General features: G+C 39.7%; 1 protein-coding gene across 9 annotated transcripts in view; it reads left to right on the top strand.

Moving 5' to 3' along the window:
- celf4 (CUGBP, Elav-like family member 4) overlaps positions 1-22,591 on the top strand; it is a 1,378,019-nt gene that overhangs the window by 952,625 nt on the left and 402,803 nt on the right. For 6 of the 9 annotated variants that reach the window (XR_010017340.1, XM_063042777.1, XM_063042776.1 and 3 more), the window contains exon 4: positions 18,812-18,940. Coding sequence is in view for 8 of the 9 variants with exons in the window: in XM_063042777.1 (XP_062898847.1) it covers positions 18,812-18,940 (129 nt within the window). In the remaining variant the exon portion in view is untranslated. The remainder of the gene's footprint in view (positions 1-18,811; positions 18,941-22,591) is intronic. The other 3 variants (XM_063042779.1, XM_063042778.1, XM_063042773.1) reach the window with 1 other exon arrangement.

Raw genomic sequence — 22,591 nt, 5'->3', positions numbered from 1 at the left:
GGCATTTAAATCAGTCAAACATCGGCTTGTTCTTTGCTCTCAGGCCTAGGCCCCACCACCTCAATTCTGCCTCACCTTGGACCTGCCACTTCGAGTCACCTCCAAGTCTGGTCCAGCAATGACCAAATATTGCTTGTTCCTTACTCTTGGGCACAGGCCCCACCAACTCAATTTGCCCCATACACACCACGCCACAATAATCCTTCAGTTCACACCGCAAAAAAGCCAGGATGTACAGGCGGTTCAGAAGCTCAACACCAAAAGGGAATTTACAGGCTATCGATTGCACTGATCGTTTTCCAGAAAGAGTTCGACTAATAAAGTAGTTGGTAGTTTTGTTTGTGGCTAGTAAGGCATCACTGTGTTTTACCAGCACTATTTTAACTGGAACACATTGAACCTTGAAGAGGTTACAGCAACAAAATGGGCTACAGCAACAAAAAACAACGAACATGCTACACTTAGTGGGCACTTTATCAGGTGCAAGATTCTGCAGACAGGGATATTATCCTCTCTGTCATCTCACACTTCTGAAATTAGGGTTGTCTAAGAATTCCGTCTCAGAATTTTTAATTTTCCTTATATCCAGGTTCTCCAAGTAATCTTTAGTCTTTAGTAACTATTGTTAGTTTTGATCTTCCTTTCTCTTTGACGAGATTCTGCAATTAGATTTCTCTACATAATATTTTTTATAGCTGTTTATTAAGGTAGTGATTATTAGCTAGGCACAAGCCAAAATCAGGATTTATCTTCTAGCTATATAGTTAATTTGGTCTGAAATAATTGGCTGAAACTATGGGAAATCTGCGCCGTTTCCAAACGAGCAACACAGACATAATAAATGTTACCTGCAAGTTGTACAGACAGCAGAGCGGGATAGATTGAGTCTGTCTCTACAATAATTCTGTTATTTACATAGACTATAGTATTGCAAGTCTTGTGATCAGCTGATTTAGTAAAAGACTACAGCTTCACTCACATACATTCTAGAGTGGAGTCCAAAGGAAAAAAATCTAATTCTAGTTGTCTTTCTCCTCTTTAATTATCAGGAGGGTAAATAGAGTTTGTAATAAATAGTTTTAATTGTTTTTTTACGCAATTTGCCAAATGTCTCACAAGAACGCTTAGAATACTGATGGAATTGCTGTACACAGAATTAAATGTCATTATTGTCAATCTGCTCTGGTAATTGGTCTGCTCCCATTATCAGATAAAATATTACTAAATAATTCTCGCCAATGTGAGACATTGGACTTCTGTGTCCCCTGTCTACAATAACGGTAATAGGTAGTGATCGTTTAGAAAACAATGGCTTGATAGGACTGAGCACAAAAATTTGTTTGAGAGGACGCTTTATTCAAATACTGTAGCAACTGTGTCAGTAAGGTAATATATTGTTGGATGAGGTTACCATAAGAAAAAAATACTATTTTTTAGCAATAATTCTGCTACTGCTCTCTGGTGCTCCGCTGTTCCACTCTAATGTAACATTTCATTTTTGTGCATGTATTATTTCAATTAATATCATAAAATTTCTCTAACAACTACACTGGCTTACAAACTTCTTCAGATAACTCTAAAGAAAAGGGGTTTCTACCTTTGTTCCCCTTCCATAGGGTGTTGCCAGATCCACGACCTGTCTCTGGCATTTTCAATCGTTATTTTGGATTTCCAACATAAGCAGTGTTTTGATTTCCAAATGAAAACATGTTTAACTTGAAGTAGAACCTGCTATGGCATTCAAATTCTGATTTTTAAGGAGTTCTTTCAAGAACGGATGTGGATAGCTTCACTCACCACAACCCTGCACTGATTCCACAATCTGCAGACTCACTTTCTAGGACTCTACAACTCAAGCTCTCGGTATTATTTACTATTTTATCTGCACAATTTGACTTACTGTGCATTGGTTTCTTGTTCATCCTTATTTATGCATAGATTTTCATAAATTCTATTGTTTTTCTTTATAAATCCCTCCAAGAAAAATAAATCTCAGTGTAGTACAATATGTGGTGACATATACAAACTTTAATAACTTTACTTTGATTTTGACTTTTCCTGCTGATCCTCAATTTAACTTCCTTTACACATTGGTTATTTGCCAATCTTTGTTTATATATACTTTTTCATAAATTCTATTGTATTCCTCTATTTCTTGTAAGTGCTTTCAAGAAAGTCAATCTCAATGTAGTATTTAGTAACATAAACGTACATTGAAAATAAATTTACTTTGTCATTGACGTTTGACTTCAGGACTTTTTACTTGCTTGTATCTTTTTCTCACACTCACTCACTCACAAATGAAGTTAACAATGATGCAGTGGCATAATTCATGTCTGGTGCAATTTTTCAATGACAATTCTTATTTATGCATGGAGTAATCAAATCCTACTAACTACATTTTCCCTGAAGCTGTGCTAGGTAAAGGAACAACACACAACCTAGGATCACAGAATCACAAAAACAGTTTTAGCGTGGAAGGTGCCATTCAATCTGTACCAGTTTCTGCAAGAGCAATTCAGCTGGGCCCATTCCTTTCCCTCGCTCCGTTACCCTGTAGATTTTTTCCTTTCAGAAAATTGGTCTTCATTGAGTTACCTTCATAGAACATTACAGAACAGAAACAGAAACAAGCCCTTTGACCATGCCATCCTGGTCCTCTGCCTAGTCCCATACCCCTCTCATCCACGTACTTATCCAATCTTCTCTTAAATGTTACAGCTGGACCTGCATCCATCACTTCTACTGGCAGCTCATTCCACACTCACACCACCCTCTGAGCAAAGAAGGACCCCCTCAGATTCCTCCTAAATACTTCACCTTTCACCCTTAACCTATGATCGCTTTCTCTGATCTCACTCAACTTGAAGGGAAAAAGCCTGTGTCCAACTATATCGCCCATAATTTTGTATACCTCATTCTCCTGGAGAATACTCACCAGCTATCAGAGACAAAAATCACTGCTTTTGAACACAAACACGCAAGTGACACTATTTAAAAACTGTTTGCTCTAAGCACAGTGTAATTTCTAACGCCCACGTGACGTGCATGTAACTGACGCTAGTTAGAAAATGCTCGGCAACAGTCTCCTGCCCCAATTAAGCAACATAGTGTCCCAAATAAACGAAGGGAATCTCAGCTATTTTCTCAATTTGTTTCTGTTCTTTAAGAGTTGTCCCAAATAAGCAGCTACACTGATTAACCAATGGCCTAATTAACCAGAATCCACTATTCTGCTTTAAGCTAGCTGCAGAGATCTCATCTGCAAAGCTAAGTGAGATCAATAGAATATGAGGAACTAAAATTCACTCAGTGTGGTATTACACATGGAACTGAAAACTGTATTTCAGTCAAACCCATGTAGAATGTACATAAAAACCAAGTCCACAGTCATGCAAGCAACACACATCAAAGTTGCTGGTGAACGCAGCAGGCCAGGCAGCATCTCTAGGAAGAGGTACAGTCGACGCTACGGTTGCTGGTGAACACAGCAGGCCAGGCAGCATCTCTAGGAAGAGGTACAGTCGACGTTTCGGGTCCTGACGAAGGGTCTTGGCCCGAAGCGTCAACTGTACCTCTTCCTAGAGATGCTGCCTGGCCTGCTGCGTTCACCAGCAACTTTGATGTGTGTTGCTTGAATTTCCAGATCTGCAGAATTCCTCGCGTCCACAGTCATGCATGCAATATTGCATATTTATTTTTTTAATCCACTGGTGAAGTTCTGCATGAATAATTGTTATTTCACCGTAAATTTGTAGAAACTCAGGTATTGAGAATGAATGGAAATTAATGAAAAAATGTGACTATGTACAAGGATGAGAATTATTAGGTTTAGACCAGAGATGAGGTCACACGGTACAGCATGAAAATCTCACCAGCCTGTCCAGTGAAAAACAATGCTGAAATCTTGAGGAAATGAAGGTGCTGTAGAGAACAGATAGTAAGCCAATCACCAGTCTTGTGATTCGAAGCTGTGAGGAAAATCCGTAAGATGTTGGTGTTGGACTCTTGTATCTGGGACTGAGGTCTGTGAAAGGTAACTTTAGAGAAATACATTAAATATTTAGTGAATGGGCAGACATAAATCAAAACCGTGGGAGTAGTCCATAGAATGCCACTTCAAATGAATAAAAATTAGCTGTAGGATCAATATCAGTAAGTTCTGCTTCACAAAAAGTGGCCAGTTTTTGAAATAGAATTCTGGGCTGACTGCATGCTGCAAGATCCCTGGAGTTGCTCAGCACAATGCAGAGACGGCAGTGTGGTGACAGTACGCTCTTTCTGATTGGATTAAGTTTAACTGTAGATCCCTCTCACCCTTTAATATCAAATGGCCTTGTGACTGGGTAAGAATATATTTAACTGCGATTATTCTATTTTCTCGTTGGTTATTTTTGCCCTTGGCTAGTCAATGAATCATCAAATTAGAGAATGGTAACATTCAGTTCAAGATCATTATCATTTAAACAGCACCTTCAAGTGAGCAGAGTTCAAAGTACAGTCTGTAGCACCTCCAAGTTCAAAGTTCAAAGCAAATTTATTATTAAAGTATGTATGTTACATATACTAACTTGAGACTTATTTTCTTGCAGGAAAAATGAAATATAATAGAATTTTACAAAAAGCTTCTCATAAACAGACGAAGACTGACAAACACAATTGACAAAAGAAGACAAATTACGCAAATAAAAATAATACTGAGAACATGAGAAGTAAAGAGTCCTTGAAAATACATCTGTAGGTTGTAGAATCAGTTCAAAGTAGTCCCAAGGTTCAAAGTCCCAGGGAGCTTCACAGGAATGTACTTAATTACTTAAGCTCATCACCTCTAGTTGGGCACAGGACACTGACAGTAGCTTGCCAGAGTCCTCTGTCCTGGGCTATTCTTTCAAGAAGTCTTCAAGTGCAGCCCATCTTTTTGGTGTATCCTTTCTCTCATAGGGATGAGGTCTTTGTCATTTCTGTAGGTATGGGTTTTTATGGTGTAACCCTCAGGTTCAGCCAACGGCGTTAGTCTAGGGGAAGACAGTCTCTGGCCCCACCAAACTTGTGAAATCTCGATTGTGTGGATGCTGCGTGATGTTTTCCCCTGTACAAATCAGTACCACAAAATCACAAACAGCATATTATATGCAATTAAACAATTGAGCTTTATAATTCTTAATTTGACTATGTTGTTGTTCGTCCATCGTTGACGTCGATGAGGACCTCGACACCATTATGATGGTGTCGAGACTAGCGTGTGATTTGGATTTAAGTGAGGGAGAGTTGCGCAGCATCAGCCTCACTCTCTCTTCCCAATTCCCATCTGGATCCAGTGGCAAGACAGAGTCTAGACAGCTGGAGATGGGACTAGGCACAGTGGATGACCAGGACGTCTTCCGTGTCTTGTCCTGCTCTACACGTTCCACGACGCTTGCAGAGACCGCCTTCTTGACCGTTGGACTAGGCGCAGTGGATGACCAGGACGTCTTCCGTGTCTTGTCCTGCTCTACACGTTCCACGACGCTTGCAGAGACCGCCTTCTTGACCGTTGGACCTTCCATTGGTCTCATCCGCTCAATCCGCCGGAGTCTGTCTGCACATGCTGGGATAGACAACTCCCTATCTCACTGAGGATTTGAGACCCGTCGGCTACCCTCACCTGGTTTAGCCGGCTTGTCGAAGCCGTTGCCTGGGGTGTGGCCGCTGTCGCATGCAAACAGCTACAGGGAGCCACAGGTGAGAGCTGAGTGCCAAGTGGGGACCAAAGGTGGACTAACCTCCCTGAAAAGGACGCGACATGTTTCCCCACCAGAGGTGCTACCCCTCCCTGACACCCCATATATTTGACTATAGGGTTAGTGAAGAAAACAAAAAAATAATAAAACAGTCTAATGTGCATGTTGGAGCTCAAGATTTTCCCATCCATTCGTTCTCCGTCAATTCCTCCAGGCATCGTCAACTCCCGACCCCATTCCAAGTCCACTCTGTCCTGCAGTCTACGATCTCTCTGTTCTTGCATCTTTTCCCTCCATCTTTTGCTGAACAAAAGTCCCTGAATCCCTCGCTCTCGGGCACACAAGAAAGAAAAACACTCCCCTCATTGATGCCGCACATTCCAAGGCCCCCATTATCTCTAGTCATAACCCAAACACTGCTGCTACAGAGAAACCATTACATTAGCAGTGAAACCTTTCCCAAGGCATTACAACAGGATGAGTTGTAACCCTAAGCCCAACCCTCCTCCTTTCACAGACTTTGGACCATCCATGGTGGAGTTTTCACAAGAATGTGATCAACCAAAAATAGCCCAAGAGATTCTGCAAATGCCAGAAATCCAGAGTAACATATTTGTGCACTAACCAGAATAAATGTACTGTGGCAACAGAAGCGGTAACTGCTACTGAGAAAGAGCAAACCCTTAGAAGAAAGAAAAATAGAGAGGTTTAGATAGGCAATTCATGAGCTAACAACCTTGGCAGCTGGAGTTTTAACCACCAAAGTTGGTTGAAGTGAGAATGTGCCAGAATTGATGGAATGTGAATATCTCGAGCAGTTAAATGGAGGGAGAAGAAGAAGAGAAGAGGAAAGAGTATGATGATAGAATCATTTGTAAGTATGTTTGTGGATTCTGAAATTAGCCTGTAACTTAACCAGGAGTCAATATGGTTTGGCAAGGAACATAAGAAGTAATAGATAGGCAATAGATGAAATGTTTGAACAGAGTTTTGGAAATTGACAAAAAGATTGAGGAAGATTGGGCTCCAGGAAGTGGAGAGGCAGGAAGGCCTCGATGACGATTTCAGCAGCAAATGAGCTCAGGCAGTGACAATTATGCAACTATTTTAGAGGTGAAAATGAACAGTGGTCTAAAGTTCTCAGTGTCAAATATCCAACCAAATTGCAAGCAGTCTGCCTCAGTTTCAGACACTTGTCAGTTGGATGCTTGGCCTATGTCGCTAAGGAATGGTGTTTGTGACACCAACTGAAGATGAAAGTTTCAACCTTTATGCTGCTCAAGTAGCCCTGGATTTCAGAGAAACAGTCCAGTAATTTAGGGAAGTTGGAAACACCAAGCAAGTTGATAATGGGTTAAAAGAAGTTTCATTGGCAAATGTTCGTATAAAAATATTTCATTAAATTCAAGGAAATAAACTGAGAGTCACAGTGAAGGTGTGATGATTATTTGTCTTAATTATTCTAATGGGTGCCTTTGCTGCCCTTTTTGGTGTCATGGAATCTCACATCTTTGGAGTGGACAGTCAGTGCACTGAGCTTCAGCTGGCTTTTTAATAGAGCTGCCAAAATATGAACATATCCCCCACTTTACAGCCCATAACCCAGGCATTTAATCTGCTTCAAGAACATCCCTGGCTCAAAACACGATCAGCCCTGCCATTTAAGCCCCATCGTCCTTATCATTCCCTTAATGTTTACCTTTATTTCTCCCCCTTAAGATAAAACAGAAACACTAGAAATATTCATCAACAGAAAGGTCATCAAAGTGAAAGATTAATTCTGTTTCTCACATTGAAAATAATGTCTCACCTACTGAGACTTCTCGCATTTTCTGTTTTGTTTCATATTTCTAGTATCTGTTGTGCTTTTGTGCTTTCTTTACTGTAAAAACATACAGGAAGAGTATGAGTATATTCCAGTAAGAACATACACACTCACTCCAAACTCCCAAGCATTTCCACATATTAGGTGACTGTCTCTTGCTGTCCACTCCCTGCTTTCATGAAAATCCTTTACTCCCTCAAAACTTAAGCCAAATTAGATCCCCTTCTTTTCTCTCTCTCTCTATCGGCCTCTTTTTCACTTTCTCTTTCTCTCTCTTTCTCTCTCTCCTCTCTTTCTCTCACTCTCTTCTCCCTTTCCTCTCCAGTCCCCCTATTTCGGAGTCCCCAACACTGCTCAAAACCAGACCAGATTTAACTGTTAACTGTGAGACTTCTCCCCGAAATCTGTACCAGATCACATTGGCAATTTTTCTCCTTCTCACAGCAATCCTGGGTACAGTAGGCACATTAATACTGAACACAGCCAAAGAATAGGATCAAGTGCAATGGGAAAGGCTTTTCAAAAACATGATGTCTCAAAAAGGTGCATCCATCATTAAGGACCCCCCCCGCCCCATTACCCAGGATATGTTCCCTTCTCATTGCTATCATCAGATAGGAGGTACAGGTGCCTGAAGACACACACACAACTTCTACCCCTCCACCAGCAGATTTCTGAATGGACAATAAACCCTTGAACACTACCTCACTATTTTTGCTCACTTATTACGCTACTTATTTAATTTATATATACACACTTCTTACTGTAATTTACAGTTTTTATGCATTGCTTTCATATTGCTGTAAATTGTATTTTATATGTACTGCTGTCACAAAACAACAAATTTCATGACAACAGAATGTCAGTGATAAAGATGATTCTGATTATGAAATGCAGTACTAACTATCCTTAAATAACTCAGAAAGACCTTTCAAATGGTGGTATCCATCATTAAGGGCCCCCACCACACAGGACACCCCTCTTCTCAGTGCTCCATTAGAAAGGAGGTTCAGGAGAATGGGGTCAGTTATTTCATCCAAAATCAGTGAACTGTCAAGAAGCTCTTTTACCAAGCATTTTAGCTTAACGTCGATCAGCATAGAGAGTTCCTTAGGTTTATTTCTAGTAAATGCTCATGAATTAAATCAAGGTTCTACATTCTTCACTCAGAGGGAAAACAACTTCACACTGGGTGGTGCAAGTGTGGAATGAGCTATCAGCAGAATTGGTGGATGCAGGTTCAATTATAACTTTTAAGGGAGAGGTTTGGAGATGTATGGACCAGGTATGGGACGAGGTATAAAAACAGCTCAGCACAGACTGGATGGGCCAAAGGGCCTGTTTCTCTGTTCTAGTGCTCAGTGACTCTATTTTCTTGCTAAAACTGTAAGTGACAATGTATTAATTAAGTTGATTTCCTGCTAATGGAAATAGCTAATCTTACACCATTCGAATGCCCTCTTATTGAAATGTAAAGCAAAATGATTCCAAATAATGTAGCTAGACTTAGAGGGTAAGAGTTCTGTCAGGTAGCACAGTGAGTAAAGGTACCTAGCTGCCAAGCACAGTCAGGTAAGGCGCCTAACTGCCTGTGGATCTCCCACAACGTTTTGTTGTTGAGCTGTCTCCAACCTTTAAAGAAGAATCATAAACGAACAGGCCATGCACAACCCAACAGCGTCACTGCGGGGAGATACTCTACATCCATCTGGAAGTGGCTGTGATGTGAATGCAAACGTTCACTGTGTTAGCTGTTACAGTAAATGAATGCATGAAGAATTGTTAGAAATGAAAAGTGATGGAAAATAAAGATTAAAGATTAGCTTTGTTTGTCACATGTACATCGAAGCATACAGTGAAGTGCAACACCACCAACGCTGCCCGAATGGGTGCGGAGGGGCAGCCAGCAAGCGTCGTCGTGCTCCTGGCACCAACTTAACACGGGCCTCAACTTACTTGCCCTAATGTGTACGTCTTAGGAATATCGGAGGAAACCCACGCAGTCACGAAGAGAATGTAACAAACTCCTTACAGACAGTGGCAAGAATTGAACCCTGATCACTGATTGCTGGTGATTGATTGCCATCTCTCTCTGGGAAGAAGGCAGCACGCTTGGACACATCAACCTCTCTGTGTCCAGCCAAAGGTGTAATTGTTTGTCCTTTACGTCTTTTTCGCAATCACAGGACACTTCTGGACATTTAGAGCACGAGGTACTGCAGATCTAGCCTAGCTGCGAGTTGCTGGGTAGTGACAGAGCTGGACTTGTTGGGTACCGTGTTGCAGCACACTTCAGCCACCCAGGGATGTAGACATCAGAGGCAGTCCACAGAGTGAACTGTGTGGGTGATTGTCTTAAGCGTTTTTCTTATGATCACACGACTCTATTGGACACTGGTGATGTAGAATACTGCGAGTCACAATCACTGGTTTATTGTCGAGACCAACAGGCGGGAGAGATGCATTGTGTCAGTCATCGTGCTGAGGAAGGAGACGGCTGGGTTGAGGTTGGCCCCTCCCCTCAGTGCTGCGCTCCAGTGTTCGCTCAGTGCAGAATAGGCTGGACTGCATTTGTTTGCAGCTGTACTTATGCGAGATGAGAACTGCTGCAGGCTGGTTCTTGCAGAAACGTGGTTCCAAGATAACTGGCATGCTCCGTCAATCTACAGGCCACGACACTCAGAGACTAGGGCTACATTATTTTTTAAATTTTTTTTTGTAACTATATGTTTTTCTGCTATAATAATTATATGTTCTTTGGTACTGTGTTTTCCATCCTGGCCCCAGGGGAACACTGTTTTGTTTGGCTGTATCCATGCTTATGGTTGAATTAATGTTAAACTTGAAATGAACTGTACTGAAATTGGTGCTGTAATAGCATTACTCTAACCACTAAACTACTTTTGCCACATGAAATATCTTTAAACTGAAACTTCGATTACAATACTAATGACAATTCTATTTTATCAAGTTCTACACCCAATTTCTTGTGTCATATTTAATACATAAAATTATAGTTAGTTAAGTGGTGGACAGGGGTAATTAAAAACCCAACCCACCTGGGAGAAAATTGGAGCAATAATATATGCTGCATATTTTACTTTCCGTGAATGCACCAGAGAGCTAATTCCCAGCTTGTGATCTGACATCTCAGTTCACTTGGTATTACTCAATGCTGATCCAAAGTGACATACAGGAAAAGAGGTTAAAAAAAAAATCAGGCAGCTTTCTTCAAGGCTGCTCTTTGTACGGAGATTGAAATTGTTAATAGGATCCTTTCACCTTTTGACAGTTTGTGGAAGCTGTTTGTTGACGTGTTCTCATAGACCACAGGAACTGTTATTACCCATCAACCATCAGGCTCTTGAGCCAGAGGGGATAACTTCACTCAACTTCACTCGCCCCAACACTGAACTGTTCCCGCAACCTAACGACTCACTTTCAAGGACTCTTCATCTTATGTTTTCTATATTTATTTTTTATTGTTATTACTTTTCTTCTTCTTCTTTTGTGTTTGCTCAGTTTGTTGACTTTTGTATACTGGTTGTCCACCCTGTTGGATGTGATCTTTCATTGAATCTGTCATGGTTATCGGAATTATTGAGTATACCTGCAAAGATACAAATCTCCGAGTTGCGTATGGTGATATATACAGTACTGTATGTACTTTGATAATAAATTTACTTTGAACTTTGATCTTTGAAAAAAAGATAAAAAATTAAGAACAAATAACAGAAAATGCTGGAAGCTCTCTGCTGGTCATTGAAGGAGAAACAAAGTTATACTTTCAGGTTGAATGCGGCAAGACTTTCTCCAAAAACATTAACTCTGGTTTTCTTCTCATAGATGCTGCCTGAACTGTTGAGGGTTTCAAGCATTCTATTTCAAATTTCCATCTGCTGCCTTTTCTTAATCTTGAACCACAATATCTAACTTCTTGACAATTCACAAGATTCTACAAGAATAAACCTTTACCTTTGTGATGAATTCACAAATTTCCTGTGCAATTCAGGGTGCACTTGATACAAATCAGAGGGAGGATAAATGACAAATAAGACATAGGAGCAGAATTTGGCCCATCGAGTCGTCTCTGCCATTCCATAATGGCTGATTTATTATCCCTCTCAATCCCATTCTCCTGCCTTCTGCTTGTAGCCTTTGATATCCTGATTAATCAAGAACCTATCAACCTCCTCCTTAAATATACCCAATATCGTGGCCAGCACTTACTGGCAACATGACCATTTTTAGAATAAGACAAAGAGGGGAGATTTTTAAGTCACTCCAAAGAATTACTCAAAAGTGGACTTGATCCGTCCAGGTGATAGTCACTCCACAACCAACACTTGATTAGTTGGTTTCCTTGTGCGCAATATCACCTTATATCTAGAGAGTAAACTCAGAAGTTGTTCATGGTGACAGAAGATGAATGTTGATTTGCCAAGGTGAAGTTTGTACCCAGTCCTGCTAGAAGTGGTGAAATTAATGTGTCGTTGTTTGTTTCGGCAGCAGTGCAATTTCCTGGCAAGCATTGCTTTGTTTTGATGTTTTCTCAGTATGTAGCAAAATAGCTGTCCTCTACTGATAACCCTGCAAGAAAGTTGGGTAGTTAATTATTAGTTCGAAACAATCTCAGCATGGTTTAATAGTGAAAGGATATCTTTGGCCTTCACTGTTCACTTATATCCTTACTTTCAATTGTTGTGATTCAGTATGTCATGAGAAAAGATATCTCTTTCTTTCTACTTGATCAATTTTACTGCAGTTCTCAGGGAAAAGATGATCAAGATTGCCAGTAATGACCTTTAGAGTCAAAAAATAAGTCTGATAGTGATCATTGTCAAAGCTTAAATGAGTAATGGCCTTTCAGCAGAGTAGCAGAAGCTGACTACCTACATTTCACTGTGACAAAGCAAGCAAAGGGATGGGCTGAGACAAACATGGGAAAACCTGCAGATGCTGGAAATCCAAAGCAACACACAGAAAATGCTGGAGGAACTCAGCAGGCCAGGCAGCATCCGTGGAAAAGAGGAAACCGTCTGAGACCCTTCACCCGGATGGAGAAGGCTCTTGGTAGGAAATGTTGACTGCTTAATCATTTTCATAGATGCTGCCTGGCCTACTGAGCTCCCCCAGCATTTTGGGTATGCTTACTTTGTTGTCACTAATTCATGTTGTTGTCGCTTAGATATTGTGTTGCTTTGGAAGGCCTGTGATCACATTAAACACATAGGCTCATCTTCTCATACACAGCACTTTGCAGCAACTGATTCTCTTTCTGGCCCACTGCACACCACAGATTTAATGTACTTTTCAGACGTTGAAGAATTTCTAGACTGCTCATTTGGCTAGATTTGAGCAATTTTATTATTGTTGGGAGGTTCGGAGCAAACATATTTCCTATACCTATTACTTTTAAAACACACAGGATTTAAAAAAAATACTATAAACCAGCAGTAGGTTTTTTCTTACTTGTTTATTTTTATTTAAACCATGAGTTTTGATTACATCAGTCAATGTTTTAGGAACAGCTTCTTCCTCTCAACCATGAGATTTCTGAACAGTTCATGAACCCATGAACACTGCCTCAATATTCGTCTCTTGCACTATTTATTTGCGTATCTTATAAGGCCATAAGATATAGGAGCAGAATTAGGCCATTTGGCTCATCAAGTCTGCTTTGACATTTCATCATGGCTGATCCATTTTCCCTCTCAGCCCCAATCTCCTGCCTTCTCCCCAAATCCCTTCATGCCCTGACCAATCAAGAATCTATCAACTTCTGCCTTAAATACACCCATTAACTTGCCTGTGGCAATGAGTTCCACAGAATCACCACTTTCTGGCTAAAAACTTCCTCCTCATCTTCATTCTAAAAGGACACCCTAAAAAGTTACTTTTATAACTTATCATAATATTTCTGACTTGCACTGCACTGCTGCCACAAAACAATAAATTTCACAACATATACAGTATCGGTAATAATAAACCTGATTCAAATTCTGCTGTTCACAATAGATGCCATTCTTTAGACATAGGTATTGCTGGGTAAGCTTCACAAGCTCCATCTGAGCTTAAGTTTTATACCAATACAGAGGAGTAAAGTCATTGTGCAGCCAGCATTGATAAGTATTCTATACTCATACCCCCGAGCCTGAAGGCATAACGGGCAGAAAGTAAGCAAGTATACTCTTACCAAGAAAGGAATTCATGTCAGTGGATTACAGTGGTAAATCATGTAAGAGCAAGTTATATACGTATGTCATTATCACTTCAAGCTTCTCCTCTTAGATTGTTTTTTGAGACAGTAAAGCAGAAAAGGCAAACAAAGATTGAAATGAAGAAAAATTTATTTAAACATCTTAATAAGTGATCTTTACAAAGGCAGAAATATAGAAAATATAACACACACACACACACACACACACACACACACACGCACGCACACCATGAATTACGGTTTTCTGACAGTTCATCATCATTGCAAAATATACATTGAATTTAGAAAAGTTACTTTCTCTTTATATTTGGATTATATACCTGAAAATTGATCGACAAGTTTGAGGGTATAGTGGACAGCAAGAAAAACTATTGAAGTTCGTACCGGGATCTGAGTCAGATTGAAAAATGGACTGAAAGTCAGCAGATGGAATTTAAGGCAGAGAAGTGTGAGGAGCTCTACTTTGGGAGGACCAAACACGGTGAATGGCAGGGCACTGAGGAGTGCAGTAGAACAGAGGGATCTGGGGAGACAAAGCCTTAATTCCTTGAAGGTGGCGTCACAGGTAGACAGGGTTGTAAAGAAAGGTTTTGGCACATTGGCCTTCATAAATCAATATATGGAGTACAGGAGTTGGATCTTATGTTGAAATTATATTAAGTGTTAGTGAGGCTTAATTTGGAGTATTGTGTGCATTCTTTGACACCTACATCCAGGAAAGATGTAAATAAGACTGAAAGGGTGCAGAGAAAATTTACAAGGATGTTGCCCGGACTTGAGGATCGAAGGATAAGGGAAAGGTTGAATAGTTACTATGTTATTCCCCAGAACCTCGAAGACTGAGGGAAGATTTGATAAAGACATACAAAATTATGAATGATATAAACAGGGTAAATGCAAACAGACTTTTTATTCCCACCGAGGTTGAGTGAGACTACAACTAGAGGTCATGGGTGAAGGGTGAAAGATGAAAGGCTTCAGAGGGTGGCGAGAGTGTGGAACGAGCTGCCTGCACAAGTGATGGATGCAGGGTCGATTTCAACATTGAAGAGAAATTTAGGCAGTACATGGATGGGAGAGGTATGGAGGGCTATGGTCCAGGTGCAGGTCAAGGGGACTAGGCAGAATAATGGTTTGACATGGGTGGTCTAAAAGGCCTGTTTCTATGACTCTGATGACACTCAATCTTAGTGATGGATCAGACTCCACAGTGAAGATACAGAAGCTATTGTTAATTTGCTGCTATAAAATTGTTACAGTGTTGTTACATTATTTTATTCAATTGCATCTGTTTCATGTACACTTCATTACCATTATTGCAAATTTAATTGATTGCATGTGGCTCCTTACTACTGTAATTGAACTGAAATAAGCCGCAGGGCACACATGCATTTAAAGAACTCCAGCTATGGTGAGGGATATTTTAAGTGTTCCATCCAATTTAAATTTCACCACCGTAAACATTGCTGAGTAGAGACAAAGGCAGCTATATTTGAAAAACTGACAAGGAGTTACATTGTGAATCTGAGTGCAAGGATTTCACATCTATATTGGTGCTAATGTGAATGGTCAGGAACTGTGGGGTATAAGATTCAACAGTGAGGTAGTAATTTTATTTGCAGACTCCTTCCACCTCTTCCCCTTCCCTTTCTTCCATGGTCTTTTATCCTCTCCTATTAGATCCCCTCTCTCCAGCACTTTCACCAATAAACTTCCCGCTCTTTACTTCACCCTCTCCCCCTCTCCCAGTTTCACCTATCGCCTACCACCTTGTACTTCTTCATCCCCTCTGCCCACCTTCTTACTCTCACTTCTCCTCTTGCTTTCCAGTCCTGATGAAGGGTCTCAGCCCAAAATGACGACAGTTTACTCTTTTCCATAGATGCCGCCTAGCCCACTGAGTTCCATCAGCATTTTGTATGTGTTCCTTCCACCTGTACTTGTACTGATAAATAAAACATTTAGCCAAAATGTGTCAGGCCTACACGGCAGGTAAATTTTCCAAAAAAGGACGGTCAACATATGTTGGAGATTAAATTGCAGAGGTCAGGACACAATGCTGCCTACTTTGCAATGCATCATTGCCCACATCTGACTGAGTGCCATCTGCCTCATCTGGCAATATTTGGCATCTTAATGTAAAATTTATCAATATGCTAGTGTCCTTGTACATAAATATCTTGAAACTATTGAGTAAAAAACGCTCCCAAAGGATCACAACCTTGTCGTAGGGGTTTGGAGGCTTGCAAGCCTCAATGACCCGGAGAGCTATGTTGGCTGTACTCAGGGCCTTGTGCTTTGATTCTTCGTAGGGTCACCCATGCCAAGCAGATCAAAGGGTAGAGGCCAGACTAAGAGACATCCACCAGTCTTCTAGGTTCGGGGGCTCAGCTCAGGGCTAACAAATAAAAAATTGTTACGGAAACAGCAATGGGAAAACTTCAATGCTGCCCTTAATGCCAGTGGTGTAACAGGCAGTAAGTAAGTTGAGTGAAAGAGAATAAGACCATAAGACATAGGAGCAAAATTAGGCCACTCAGCCCAATATGTCTGCTCTGTTATCCGATCATGACTGATTTATCCTCCATCTCAACCCCATTCTCCTCCCTTCTCCTTATAGCCTGTGATGCCTTTACTAATCAAGAAGCTATCACCTTCCACTTTACATACACCCAATGACTTGACCTCCACAGACATCTGTAGTAATGAATGCCACAAAATCATCACCCTCTGGCTGAAGAGATTCCTGCTCACTCATCTCTGTTCTAAAGGGACGCCCTTCTATTCTGAAGCTGGGCCCTCTAGTCATATATTCTCCCACCACTGGAAACATCCTCTATATCCACTCGATCTAGGCCTTTCAATAACCAGAATATTTCAGAATCAGAATCAGAGTCAGGCTTATTATCACCAGCATGTGTCATGAAATGTGTTAATTTAGCAGAAACAGCTCAATGCAATACATAATATAGAAGAAAAAAACAAAATAAAATAATAAATAAGTAAATTAATTACAGTATACGTATATTGAATAGATTATGTAACTTCTCAATCAGGATTGTGGGAATAATGGTATTAAATGCTGAGCTATAGTTGATGAACAGCATCCTGACGTAGGTGTTTGTGTTGTCCAGGTGGTCTAAAGCCACGTGGAGAGCCATTGAGATTGCATCTGCTGTTGACCTATTGTAGAGATAGACAAATTGCAATAGGTCCGGGTCCTTGCTGAGGCAGGAGCTCAGTCTAGTCATGACCAACCTCTCAAAGAGGCTTCATTGAGATCCTCCAATAAAAATACAACTATTTCAATATTATGTTCTAAGCAATTAATACATGTCAAAATATAATGAGAAAATTCTAAACTTTTGGAGTTTCCAATTGCACTGTTATGAATTCTTTGAAAGAATATATTTGAAGACATTTCCAAAGAGCTTATTTGTGTGACCAATAGTTAAGCATCACTGACCAGAAAGCCCTCAGGTTTGTTCCTTTACAGATGCCATTTATTTAACTTCAAATAGAAAAGGAGTACGAATGCCGTAAATATACCTCAGGAACCACGTGAAGTAAAATCCACAAAGGTTCATATGGTGACATAAATATACTTTGATCATAAATTTACTTTGACAATGCTTAAAAGTATTTATGTTTGCAAACCTAAAACTGATGCCTTCAGCTGGGATTATACTCACTGTCAAATTGTCATACAGTATTTTGAAGTAAAATTATGTGCATTTATACATCTCTTCAACAGCTTTGAATTTCCCATTAGTGCACTCTTTCTCTGTGGCCATTTTATTAGGTACTTCCTGTACCTAATAAAGTAGCCGCTGAGCGTATGTTTGTGGTCTTCAGTTCGTAAACTTCAATTTTCGACATGTTGTGCATTCAGAAATAGTCTTCTGCACACCATTGTTACAAAATGTGGTTAATTGAATTACTGTCGCCTTGAACCAGTCTGGCCATTCTCTGATCTCTCTCATTAATAAGACATTTTCATCCACACACTGGAAGTTGTTTTTGCTTTTCACACCATTCTCTGTAAGCTCTAGAGACTATTGTGCATGAAAATCCCTGGAGATCAGCAGTTTTTGAGATACTCAAACCATCCCATCTGGTACCAAAATTATTCCATGGTCAAAGTCATTTAGATCACATTTCTTCCCCATTCTAATGTTTTGTCTGAACAACAGAACCTCTTGACCATGTCTGCATGCTTTTATGAATTGAGATGCTGCAACATGATTGGCTGATTAGATATTTGCATTAACAAGCAGGTATACAGGTGTCCACTGAGTGTAGATTTGAACTGCTTCCACTGAAGACTACCCAGTTAGAAACAAATGACACCTGATGTCGAGGGAGCAGTGTGGGAATTAATGACTTCAGAAAAGCAGCCAAGAGATGAAATGAGGGAGAATTGGTTTGCTAAAAGAAAGTAGAACTGTTAGATTGTTGTAAAAAATACAATCCTGTATTATTAAAGGAGGTTGACCTGTTACTGCCTTTACACAGTTGTCTGTTTGAGTGGGCACTACTGCCATCTTAAGACAGAATGGAAAAATGAACTGAAGAAATAAATGAGTCAACAGAAAGTTGTGTGTGTGAAATAGACTTGCTGTTGCAAACTTAAGGTCCGCAAACACAAGCAATTAACTTCAATCATGCATTTCTTCAGTTCCAAGTGGCAGCTTCAAGTCAATAAATAATTGTTCTTAGTTAAAACAGTTCTAAGTATACAATCTTAGAATATAAAAAGTTTTAAGCATTGCAAGTAGGCAGTGTAAATCCTTATTTAACTTAACATAGCATTCATATGAAACAGATAAAGTATAAGGATTAATTCTAGATGTATTATGAGTGATTTCACATAAAAAACAAAGTCCACATTTTGACAGAACTAATTTCTTAAGCAAAATGAGAAACTAAAGGAGTATTATATAGATAAATTGGAGGTGCAGGTTATATATATTTATATATTTTACTTATTGTAAAAATGCATAAAGCTGGCAAGGATTTGGTAAGCACCTTTAACTTTTGTTCCAGAAGACAGAAAATTATTTGTGGGCATGCTGAACAAACAACAGTCAGAGGAGGACGTACGCAGACTATTTGAAGCTTTCGGTAACATTGAAGAATGCACGATCCTTCGAGGGCCTGATGGAAATAGCAAAGGTAAGACGGTAATGCTTCAGTGTAACAAAAAAATGCCTTCTAGTAGTTTAATAGTTTGCTCATAATTTGTAGGTACAGGGTGTGATTTAATTGTGCCTCAGCTCTGTGATAGAGTTACTTGATAGCACAATATCTAAACTTTTCTTGTTTCAGAATATCTTCATCTGTGATAGGATTCTTTTTTGCTTACTTTTGATACTGTCATCTGGAAAGAATCAATTCTTTATTATTGCAATTAACTCATGAAAGGGTTACAATCAGCTCTCTGAAATCACAAAAAGGAGCAATTGCTTTGCTAGATCATCATTCTAATTGCTTCAGTTGCTCTTTCTGAATAATTGCGACCAACAGATTTTTTTTTTCCTCACTCCTGTCAGTTTTCTCTTCTCTTCAGTGGTGGGGATTTGTTCCAAAAGTATCTCACACCAAAGTGATTATTCTTCAGTTTTCAGCCTTACTAGGAGATACCTATGGACAACTCATTGTTCTTTCTCACTCACCTAATATCACTTCAGTCCTTTTGCACTGCAAATAAGAGCAGGAACTTTTCTAAACCTGTGAAGAGTATTTTGCTGTCAGACAAACATGGATGTTGCATTTAGCTCTGCAGCACTGTAGTAATACAGGAACACAGTAATACCAGTTAGCCAGTCAGACCCATAAGGTACATCTATTATTCCTAATTGATTGATACATCAGCTCCATTTACCAACCCTTCCTTAAAATAGTATGTTTTCAGTAAATTTAGCAGAAACTATGATGCACATTAATTTAATTCCTTGTGCCGGCTATATTAAATAGATGGTTCATAATTCCATAGTTACAAGATGCACGAAGCTAAGAAAAATTATTTTATTCTAAATCCTCCCTAATTACACGTTTTGGGGAGGGGATCTTGAGGCAGCAATTGGTATTACCACGCCTTTGCGGGAAATTGCATAATACCAATACGATAGCCAGTTTGATTTATTTTATAGCCTGCACTGCAGCAAATGCAAATAATTCTATGCATGTTTTAATGGACACATATTCAATAGTTAATCAAAATGGACAACTGCTGTTCGTGTGTGGGAGTGGGAAGGGGGCTTTGGGGTTCTAATGTTTTCTGTCATTCATTCTTTGGGGTTTTTGTTTCTCTGTTTTGTGAAAGTCTGCGAAGAGTAAGGATTTCAGGTTGTAAACAGTAAACGTTATCTGACGTTAAATTGAGCCATTGAATCATTGAAAAAAAGGGATTTAAAACAGCAAAATCTTTAAAATTCTGATAAAAGATGTAAATTGCTCATGTTCCATTGGAAAATCATGGGATTCTTTAGTAGTCCCGGAATTCCAGCCCGTCTACAGTCCATTTACTTACCTATATATCTCAGTCTAAGAATGAATCTAGAAATAAAGGAATAACGAAAGGAAGAGATAAATTAAACCATCTAAGACAAAGAGCAACCACTCCATTAAATGTGCACCTTTCCTTTGGTTATCACATTGGTTATTCACTGACTCTGTCATGTGCATGGTTAGTGAGCTAGTTATTTTAAAATACAAGAAATGGTCCAGCAATTTGATACGCTGGTTATTGGAAAGAGAATCGTGTGGGGGCGGGAGATGAAGAGGGGAGACAAGGGGAGAAAGGAAGAAAATAAGAAAGAGCAGTGGGGTGGGGATAGAAATGTGAGATGAAACCAGATCATGTTACATACAGTAAAAGCCAAGGGTGAAGTGAATGGAATAATGAATCAGGATCTGAATCAGGTTTAATATCACCAACATATGTCGTGAAATTTGTTAACTTTGAGGCAGCAGTACATTGCAATACATAATAATAGAAAAGAAAAAAAAGAAAACAAGTAAGTACATATATAAATGAAATTGTTGAATAAGTAGTGCATAAATAGGTTTTTTTTAAAGCATGAGGTTCAATATCTATGGGTTCAATGTCCACTCAGAAATCCAATGACAGAGGGGAAGAAGCTGTTCCTGAATTGAGTGTTTGCGTTCAACTTCCGTGCTTCCTTCCTGATGGTAACAATGAGAAGAGGGCATTTCCTGGGTGATGGGGGTCCTTAATGATGGATGCCACCTTTCTGAGGCATCGCTCCTTGAAGATGTCCTGGATAAGATGTGCCCATGATAGAGCTGATAGAGCAGCTTACTGGGTAGTTCTTTCAGGATGATTTGGCTATGAGACCAGTTGAAACACATTTCTCAATTACTATTTATTGAATTGCTTTCCAACAATGAGATCAATTTAATGCAATGAAGCAACACAGAAAAACAGTGCCTAGGCAAAATAAAATGTAATAATATTTAATGCCAGAGTGAGCATTTTTGTGCAACTTTGCTGGAAGACTATATTAATTAAGTATACCATATGTGGAGTCACAATCTGATGCAGTGATTACTTAAGAAATCCTTAATTCAATCAGCAAGCAAAACACTTTGGTGAAAACTTACACTTTTTAATTTAGCTTGAGAATATTTTTTCAGGTGGTGCATTTTAAGTGCTGGAGATACGGTTTGATACAGACAATGTGAATTGTTAAAGTAATATCATTGTACATTGCAGACCAGTTCATTGTGGACTTGACCCAGATAATGGTTCAGATTCATTTATATGTCACATACATTGAAACATACAGAGAAATGTGTTGGTTGCCCAGTACAGAAATTTTAAAAAGGATTCATTTAGTGACATGTTTTGGTGTGCTATGGAAACTAATTCCCATGAAAAACAAAAGACAGAGTTGAAAATCTGCATCAGTGTATCTGAGAGCCAAGAAGAGACAGCTTGCTGGTTGTCTCATGAATGATGAGACATGATTCAATGGGTTGCCATGGTTGCGTAGTTGGTTAACACAACGTTATTACAGCTTGGGACTTTGGTGTTCAATTCTCATTCCGTCTGTAAGTAGTTCGCATGTACTTCCCTTGATTGTGTGGGTTTCCTCCAGGTGCCACGGTTTCCTCCCATATTCCAAAAACCATAAAACCGTAAGATATAGGAGCAGACTTAGGCCATTTGACCTATCGAGTCTGCTCCACCATTTCATCATGGCTGATCCATTTTCCCCCTCAGCCCCAATCTCCTGCCCCTGTATCCTTTCATGCCCTGACTAATCAAGAATCCGTCAACCTCTGTCTTAAATATACCCAATGACTTGGCCTCCATGGCCACCTGTGGCAACAAATTGCACAGATTCACCACTTCCTGGCTAAAGAAATTCCTCCTCATCTCAATTCTAAGACTCCCCACTATTTTGAGGCTGTGTCCTCTGGTCTTAGACACTCCCACCATAGGAAACATCCTTTCCACGTCTATCAAGGCCTTCCAACATTTGATGGGTTTCAATGAGCCAATCCCTCATTCTTTTGAACTCCAGTAAGTATAGGCCCAGAGTCATCAAATGCTCCTCATTTGACAAGCCTTTCAATCTCGGAAAACGTACCAGTTAGTAGTTTAATTCATCATTAGAGATTGTCCTGTGATTAGGCAAGGGTTAAATAGTTGGGTTGCTGGGCTGTGTGGCTCATTGGGCCGGAAGGCCCTGTTCCATACTGTATCTCCAAATAAAATAAAAAAATAAAAGAGTTTAACAATTATCTAATAACCACAGAACAATCGAAACTGAGAAATCATGTGACAACATAAATTAA

This window comes from Mobula hypostoma, chromosome 3, assembly GCF_963921235.1.
Source record: "Mobula hypostoma chromosome 3, sMobHyp1.1, whole genome shotgun sequence".
NCBI lineage: Eukaryota > Metazoa > Chordata > Chondrichthyes > Myliobatiformes > Myliobatidae > Mobula > Mobula hypostoma.
Note: the sequence above shows the minus strand (reverse complement) of the source record. Positions and strands in the feature narration are given on the sequence as shown.